General features: G+C 31.9%; 1 protein-coding gene across 2 annotated transcripts in view; it reads left to right on the forward strand.

Annotated features, from left to right (window-relative positions):
- LOC129938467 (tyrosine-protein phosphatase 69D) overlaps nucleotides 1–9219 on the forward strand; it is a 29495-nt gene extending 20276 nt beyond the window's left edge. For both annotated transcript variants that reach the window (XM_056046054.1, XM_056046055.1), the window contains exons 6-12: nucleotides 570–1464; nucleotides 1519–1671; nucleotides 1755–1865; nucleotides 1932–2111; nucleotides 2183–2490; nucleotides 2557–2692; nucleotides 7789–9219. In XM_056046054.1, coding sequence (XP_055902029.1) covers nucleotides 570–1464; nucleotides 1519–1671; nucleotides 1755–1865; nucleotides 1932–2111; nucleotides 2183–2490; nucleotides 2557–2692; nucleotides 7789–7872 — 1867 coding nt within the window. In that variant the 3' untranslated portion in view covers nucleotides 7873–9219. The remainder of the gene's footprint in view (nucleotides 1–569; nucleotides 1465–1518; nucleotides 1672–1754; nucleotides 1866–1931; nucleotides 2112–2182; nucleotides 2491–2556; nucleotides 2693–7788) is intronic.

The following is a 9219-nucleotide window of genomic DNA, read 5'->3' on the forward strand; positions in this document are numbered from 1 at the left end:
TTAAGATTTTAAGGTAATGAACATTTTAAAACAAAATATTGAAGTAAGGGATTGCAGATTCGGAAAATCACAAACATTTTTTTGTATTTCTTAAGAAGTTTTCTGGTCCTTTAGTTTCACGGTTGGGGACTTCAATCGGCCACAAAGATCATGCGATTTGATACCACAAAAAATTTATGCTGTAGGGCTACCTTAAAAAGTGTAAATCATCCCAAAATCAACTTAACTCAAGTTATGTCTAAAATTTAGCAACAAATTTGCGAACGAAAAATGGTCTCACACTAACGGCATAGTTATAAGGAAATAAAATGTTCATCCAAAGTGACTTGCTGTGTTTTCGAAACTAGAAATGAAAAATCATGTACTCATTTGAAATTAGTGAAAACACAAGTAATTTGTGATTTGTATGCTTGTTTTAATTTTATCTAAAACTCCTGTTGTCATTTTTGGAAACTGTTTTGAATCTTTCTCCATTTTGTTATACTTAACAACAATCATGCCATTTTTGTCAGTTATAATTCAATTGAATATATTTATTTATTTTATAATCTATAATTTTATCCATTTAGTCGAGCTTTGTGTGGAGGTCGAACGAGTAATCACCGTCACTTGATCGGCTCGGCTCTAGCCAAACCCGCCGACATTGGACCCATCTCAAAAATGGATCTACCTCAAGCATACCGCAATCGTCACAAAGACACAGATTATGGCTTCCTACGTGAATTTGAAATGCTTCCGAATCGATTCAACGATCGCACAACCAAGAACTCGGATCTCAAAGAAAATGCCCATAAGAATCGTTATCCTGACATAAAGGCCTACGATCAGACACGTGTTAAACTCTCCCAATTAAATGGAATGCAAGGATCGGACTACATCAATTCGAACTTTGTAATTGGCTACAAAGAACGTAAGAAGTTCATTTGTGCCCAAGGTCCAATGGAAAGCACCATCAGTGATTTCTGGCGCATGATTTGGGAACAACATTTGGAAATAATCGTCATGCTTACCAATTTGGAGGAATACAATAAGGCTAAATGTGCCAAATATTGGCCAGAGAAAGTCTCTGATTCGAAGCAGTTTGGGGATATTACCGTGACTTTTGCCTCTGAGCAGAGATTCTCGGATTTCCTAGTGCGTAATTTGGACGTTTTCAAACGAAGCTCGAGCAATGAAGATGAGGAAGAACGTCGTCAAATCACTCAGTATCACTATTTGGTGTGGAAGGACTTTATGGCTCCCGAACACCCACACGGAATCATTAAATTTATTCGTCAAATTAATTCGGTGTATTCGGTTCAGCGTGGTCCGATCTTGGTACATTGCAGTGCCGGGGTGGGTCGAACTGGAACGTTAGTTGCTTTGGATTCTCTTATTCAGCAGCTCGAGGAGGAGGATCAGGTATCGATTTTCAATACCGTGTGCGATTTGCGTCATCAGCGTAACTTCTTGGTGCAGTCTTTGGTGAGTTTTTCTTTTTAAAGTTTGTTTTCTTGATTCTTAACCTTTTGTTTTCAGAAACAATACATATTTTTGTATCGAGCACTGCTGGACATTGCTCAGTATGGCAATACAGAAATATTAGCTAGAGGCTTGAGTTTAACGATTGAAAACTTAAAAATTAAACCAAATGATAGCAAAGAAAAATGTAAACTTGAATATGAATTTGAAGTAAGTCGTTTTTATTTTTTTAAAGTTCCTTCAAAATCAAGGATGATGTTAATTGATTTGTTTTTGTATTTCTTTTCCTATAGAAAATCAAAGCAATTGCTGATGAAACAAATAAAAGCTGTTCCGTTGGCAGTGGAGATGAGAACATGAATAAGAATCGTAGTGAAGCAGTAATTCCATACGATCGTAATCGAGTAAGAAAACGCATTGAGTTTTTAGCAAAAGGGTTTTCTAATCACTTTGTTCATATATAATTTCAGGTCATATTGACTCCGATTCCAACACGAGAACATTCGACTTATATAAATGCGTCCTTTATAGAAGGTTATGATAATTCCGAATCTTTCATCATAACACAAGATCCTATGGAAAATACCATAGGTGATTTCTGGAGAATGATTTCAGAACAAAGTATAACAACACTTGTTATGATATCAGAGGTAAAATAAATATCACTTTTATAACTTATATTTTCTTACATATTAACTTTTTGTTTTACTTGTTTTTGAAGATTGGTGATGGTCCAACAAAATGCCCACGATATTGGGCAGATGATGAAATACAATATGATCATACATTGGTCAAATATATGCACAGCGAAAGTTGTCCATATTATACACGACGAGAGTTCAATGTTACTAATTGTAAAATTGATGATACAATTAAAGTAACACAATTCCAATATAATGGCTGGCCAACAGTGGAAGGTGAGGTGCCAGAAGTGTGTAGAGGTATTATTGAATTAGTAGATCAGGCACAAAAACATCATACTGCCGAAAATAATTTTTCAACATCGACGCCAATTGCAGTACATTGCAGGTAAGATTTGTTTTTCTCTTTTGATGGATTTTGGAAAAAAATGTATGTTTTTATTTTTATATTTAGCTTGGGAACAGATAGAAGTTCAATATTTGTAGCTATGTGTATATTAGTACAACAACTAAGAACTGAGAAAAAGATTGATATCTGTACAACTGCGAGGAAATTAAGATCGCAGCGAGCTATGCTATTGGATACATATGTAAGTATAACAAATTACTAAAAACCGATTCATTAGTTTGTGTAACAGAAAACCGTAAGCATCAGTTCTATCAAATGCTGCTGAAACTGGATTAAAATTCTGAAGCTATAACGAACTTTTGAGTATAGGCTTCATAATAAAAGCCGCAAGGAACGCAAGATCGTAAGGTCTTGATAACGCTGATATTTAACAACGGTCGTACGTTTACGTACGTTTTCGTGGTTCAAATTCACGTATAATTCAAACATGTCTAATTTATCGTAACCCAAGTGTGGATAGTAATTTGACCATTAATGAATTTGATGCGCTGTCCGACGCTATCCAGAGAATTGTATTCTATTATCCGCACAGTGAGATCGTGTTACGGGCGATCTCAAAGCTTACAATTTTTTCGTGGCTGCGCTGTTCTGGTCAGACAACACACGAAGGAAGGTATGTCGAGATTTTTGCTGAGTTAAACCACTTTACTCAGTTAATTTTTGAGTTTGTAGGTCATTCTACCAACATTCTAGACTTGTTTCTTACCTCTGATCCTATCTATATATATCTATATGCGATCAGTGTGTTATCGTCTCTAGGCACATCAGACTATTGTGTTTTATCTGGAAATGTCTCATGTTAAAAAAAACTCTAGTTAAAGGGAAACTCGTACGAGAACCGTGTGGGTATATAAGAATGCCAACTACGTTCGTTTCAAATGACACCCTTTTGTAAGCACGATTGATAAATCCTCTTATCGAAAATGCGTGCTTTTGGTATTGATAAATCAAATCAATTAGTATTGGATGGGTTTAAATCTGATATCCACAACTTATAGAGTGGTGTGCTCAAGGTCTGTTTTATTTCCGACGTTCTTCCTTATTATCATAAATGATTTTGTCTGAAACCTATAGCCTACTAAATTGTTTTGGCTGATGACAGCACCCTTACCTTTTCATATTCGTTTTAAGATTTTCATCCTTGTTCTTCGGATGTGGACTTCCAACGGCAGCTTATGTTAAGCTCATTAAAATCTTATGTTGACAAAATTGTCCAATGGGGAATCAAAAACCGTTTAGAATTGAATACTTCCAAAAATTCAATGCTGTCTACTGTCGCAAAAGCGCAACCCTCCTCAATGCCACTATCCATGGGTGGCACTTAGATGGAGGAGTCTGAACAGCTTTCAGTTCTAGGTATGTGCATCACAAACCACTTGTTATGGAGTGATTACATTTTCGAAATCGCCAAAAAAGGCCCTTCCAATGTGATTATAATTTATAAAGCTTTTATTCGTCTTAATCTTGAGTACAATTTTTATATTTGGGCTGGTGCCTCAATAACGTACTTGAGTCTTTTGGACAGAATTGAAAAGAGAGCTCAAAAATAATAGGGGAACGTTCTCTTACCGAGACATTTGCTTCTCTTGAAAACCGCCACAAGGTCTCATGCCTATCATTGTCTTATCGTTTTTTTTTCAATAAAAAAAATGGTCAATTGAAATAGCCATTTTTCATTCCTCCCTTCAACCAATTTAACCGTAATACTCGGAATTCCGGGAATGCTCATCAGTTTACCCCTGATCCCAATTTCGGACGTACTGTAAAGTAAAGAGATTCTTTTTTTAGTCGCACTCATTACAATGTGCAGACGTTCAAAAACAATGTGCATCGATATCTCCTTTCTAATCCTATCATTCCTTCCTAATTGCTCGCACCAAAATCGATTAAATAACAGATCAGGGTATATTTACTCTGCAGACCCAACTCTAAGCCAGGCTACCTTCCAATATGGCCGGGATATAAGAAGGCAACCTTTGTTTTTTACAAACCCGATTTTGGTAAATAATAGATGAGAATAATTGAACTCAAAAATGCAATCTTATATTGCAATAGTATAGATTTTTTTTTTATTTCAGGTATTACATACAAAATAGAAAAAGAATGAGAATTAGAATATGTTCATATAATTTAAGAGAAAAGAAATATAATAAAAATTAAATACTCAGTTTTTATACATCAAAGTTTCTTTAAAAATAATTATCAATACAATTTAAGTCAATTGTGAATTGCCAGTCTTTAACTTTAACTTGCTCTTTAAGTTATAAAATGACTTGGTAAGTTAGAGAAATGAGTTTTATGAGCAGTGGGAATATTGACAAGATGCATATTATTTATGCGTAGATTATATAACTGCGAGTTCCTACTTCGAATATTACCACTTTGCTTGAAAAATTCTTGCAGTACTTTAAAAATGTAAAGGTGTCTCAAAGATAGAATTCTTAAATCCTTGAAAAAGGGGCAACTTTCAGTAAATCGATTTTTGTTAAAAATGATTCTAATTAGATGTTTTCGAGCAATCAACAAGGGTCTTAAAGTACTGGGATATAAACCACCACAGCTAGATAAACCATATTGTATTTTAGAGTGTGCAAGCCCGTAATAAATTAAAGTTAAAACCCTTTGAGCAGAACGGTTTTAACAGATTCATTTTTCTAGCAATGAGGGTCAAATAATTTTTTATATTGAAAATATGATCTTTCCAGTTAAGATTAAAATCAATTGTAACTTCTAGATATTTAAAACTGTACACTGAATCAATTTTAAAACAAGAATCGGAACAAGAACCAGCTGCTTGAAAATTAGGTCTACTACAACTACGTAACCATAAAATATAAAATTGTAATTGCAAAGCTGATGACTAGAAGTTTTGAATGACATTATTTTAGTTTTTTCACTAAGGATTAACTTATGAACCGAGAAGCAAGTTCTTAAAATTTCGAGATCTTCTCCAATTTGAATTTTAAAATTATGTTCTGAGTTTGACTGGTAGGTAAACGATATATCATCCGCAAAAGCCGTATCAAGGCCATTCAACTGCAACCTAAAGAGATAGTTGATATAAACCAGATTTTACATATCGAGCTTCACTTATTACATCATTAACTACTACTTGTTGAATTCTTTCTTTTAAATATGACTTCAGCCCTTGAAAAATAACTCATAATCCTGCATTATATAATTTACTTAGCAGTATATCATGATCAACTATGTTAAAGGCAATAAAAAGAGCCCTAGTCGGTTTATTATGATTTAAGCTGCCATAGAGTTGACTGCAAAGTCGAAGAATTGCATCTTCGGTTGACTTCCCACACCGAAATCCAAATTGATTTTCGCTAAAAAAAATGTTTGTCTAAGAAAGAAGTAATTTTTTTTTTCATTAATTTTCGAAAATTTTTGAAAAGGTGGGAAGAAGAGAAATGGGTCTGTAGTTAGACATATTTGTTCTATCATCTTTTTTAGGAAGGGGGATTACCTCCGCACATTTAAATTGTTGACGAAAACAACCTTGCTTAACATTTAAGTTAAATATATATAACTTAGCACCTCTGAGACATATAAAGCAATGTTTTTGAATAAGTTACTAGATATTCCATGTGATTCTGAAGTACAAGAGTTCTTGTTTTCTATCGATAAAATAATTTTATAAGTTTCAAAATAGGAAATAGAATCGAAAGCAAAGCTGTTAGGTTGTAATTTTTTTTTTTATAATAAACACACACTCAAGGGGATATTACTATCCATATTATGCAGAGGCACAGTGTGAGAAGTAGGAAGAGGAGAGAGGGTTTAAAAGGAGATGTCGGTGCACATTGGTTTTGAATTCCTGAATATTGCAATGACTAGGAAAGACAGAATGTGGTAAGGCATTCCACATTCGCGTAGTACGGCTAAAGAACGAATCTCTGTATTTGACAGTATAGACGAAATTGGGCTCGAGGGTATAATGATGAGCATTCCTAGAAGAGCTAATATAACGGTTGAACTGTTTAAGGGGAGGAATGCAACTGGCTATTTCACTAGAGCATAAGCTGTTAAAATAACGGTAAAAAAGGGTCAGACTTATGATGATATTATCATCTATCTATCTACGTTCAATACTATCCAAGTGGTTTAAGTAAGTTGCAGGAGTACCAGCCCAGAGATGGGAATAATAATCGGAATGTAAACTGCGTTAACCAGGTCAGTTGCAATCAACATATAAATCAAAAGACGGGTTTTTCAGAGATTTCCGTAAAATATTCATTGAATTTGTTTGAAATACATTTTGAATCGCATGGTGAAATATCGTCTGCAAGAATAGTTCCTTTGAAAAATATTGCTCATTATCAAATAATAGATGAGGATAGATATTCCTCCTACGTATCTTAGACTAGTAGTAATAATATTGACTTTATTTCATTATAAAAGTTACAATCAATTTTAGTTTTCTAAGTCTATTTTGGTTTGGCCCAAGGCCGTCTACCAAATTGGCATTTGTAGTTGTAGTTGTACAAAGGTCCCAGCCTTGTTCTTCGTTTAATATATCGATGGCAGCAACGTCATTCAGAACATATAAACCGAAAAATTGTTTTCGAATTAACTTTAAAATTGGATATATTGCTAGAAAATATAAAACGTCTTCCCTTACTTTCATATTACATATGTTGCATAATATAGGTAGTTCTGGTCGGTGTGGAATGTAATTCAAATTAACTAATTCTCCTCTCATTTTAAAAATAGTGCTTATTTTATCAGTTGTATAGCAGTTTAAAAAATATGTTTGTTTCTTAATGTGTTTAAAATCATAGGAGCCGTTCCCGTTTCCAAATGTAGCATGTAGTTGGGGGTACTACATACTTGGTAATCTAAATATTCGCCCACACTTGGGCTCCATATAAAAGAATTGTGGATGCTGTCGTTTGGAATAGCTGTTGCTTAGCACTGTGACTTACATGTCTATTACTTATGCATTTGCCCTAAACCGAACAGATCACGCGTTTAGCTTCAGATAACTTTCTTTTAAGATGTTTGTTTAAGCTAACATTAGGGGTGATAAGAACTCCACGGTACTTGTATTCTCGAAAAATTTCAATGGGTATCTTAGACTATAAGCTTCACTTTTGAAAAGCAAAAGTAAATAATGACCCTATATAAATGAATAAATAGAACCCTAAAGGATTTCATTGTTTTATTTCCATACAAATAAGCCTGTTTCAAGTCTGTATTAAATGCAATTGAATCCGAACGAAAAAATAGCTATAATTTGTTTATATTTTTATGATATCTATTTTTCAGGCGCAGTACGAGTTCCTACATCGTGCGATTGCAAACTACGCCGATTTGCATAAGCTATCAACAGAATCACCATCTGAATGTTAATATATTTTGTTTTTATTTTATTATATAACAAATCAGTGCTTCATTTAGCTTTTACATATATATTTAAATGTGTATTTTATACTGTGTATGTTTTATTATAATTTAAATTTTGTTGCACAAATTCTATTATTTGTGATAATTAAACAAAAAATTAAAAAAAAAAATATATTTAAATCAAACTTTTTACCCCCGCCCAAAAACAAAAATAAATAAATAAATAAACGTAAAAGTATAATTAAAAAAGAAAAACAAGAATAATCTCATAATTGTAAAAAGAACTCTATTCATACGATAAACTTGACGTATTCATTTTTTTATATATATATAAATTATATTGTACCATTTTTCATCATTTTAGTAATTTAATTTTAATTTTTATATATTTTGTTCTCGTTCTTTTCGTTTTCTTCGTCTCAAAAACCACAATTAAATGTCATCAAATTTTTGTTTAAAAAATAAAAAAAAACTAAATTATAAAAAATAAAGTGAAACAAATTAACTAAACAAATAAAAAAATACAATGTAAAAGTAACAGAAAAATCGTCATCGTATTTAGGAAATAAGCTACCAAAGGACTAATACATTATAATTAAAAATATTATATTTAATTATTATTATCAATGTAAATTTAGAATATATATATATATATATTAAAAAAAAGAATAAAACTAACAAAAAACAATTAAAATTGACCACACACATTACACACACTGAATATTTATTATTATTTTCTCTTACATACTTCATGTATCGTCTTCTTCTCTAAGATATTTATAAAATTTGTTTTTAATTTTTTTTGTACTCCAGTTCTTTTTGTTTTGTTTTTTATTTTTTACAAACTATACAACAAATAAAGAAGCCATATTTATATATAGATATATATTAATAATAAAAAAAGAGAATATTATTTAAAAAACAAACAAATGAACGAACTTGAATCTATATTGCTGCATTAATTTATAATAAGTTTTGATTATTTTTTTTACCTATATAAGTTAAACTAATAAATAATAATTAAATTTAATAAAAGAAAATATCTCGAGTATTGTATTTAAGTTGTATGAAAGTGAGGAACCTGTCTCTATGGGAGAACTACAAAAAAGCGCACAAAATTATTGAGCGTAACGACGACGCGACGCGACGACGAATCGTCATGTGAGATTTAATCAAATATTTGCAGCAGTTTAGGTTTCTGGTTGTTGAAATATTCTTTCTTTTTTTTAATGTACAATTTCTCTTCTATTTATGTTTTTAATTTAGAAAAATTATATTAATAACAATATAAAAGAAAAAGAAATAACAAACACAAAAACAACAAATTTATAATAAAATTAATGTTCAATTTAA

The sequence above is a fragment of the Eupeodes corollae genome, chromosome 1, assembly GCF_945859685.1.
Source record: "Eupeodes corollae chromosome 1, idEupCoro1.1, whole genome shotgun sequence".
Taxonomy (NCBI): Eukaryota; Metazoa; Arthropoda; class Insecta; order Diptera; family Syrphidae; genus Eupeodes; species Eupeodes corollae.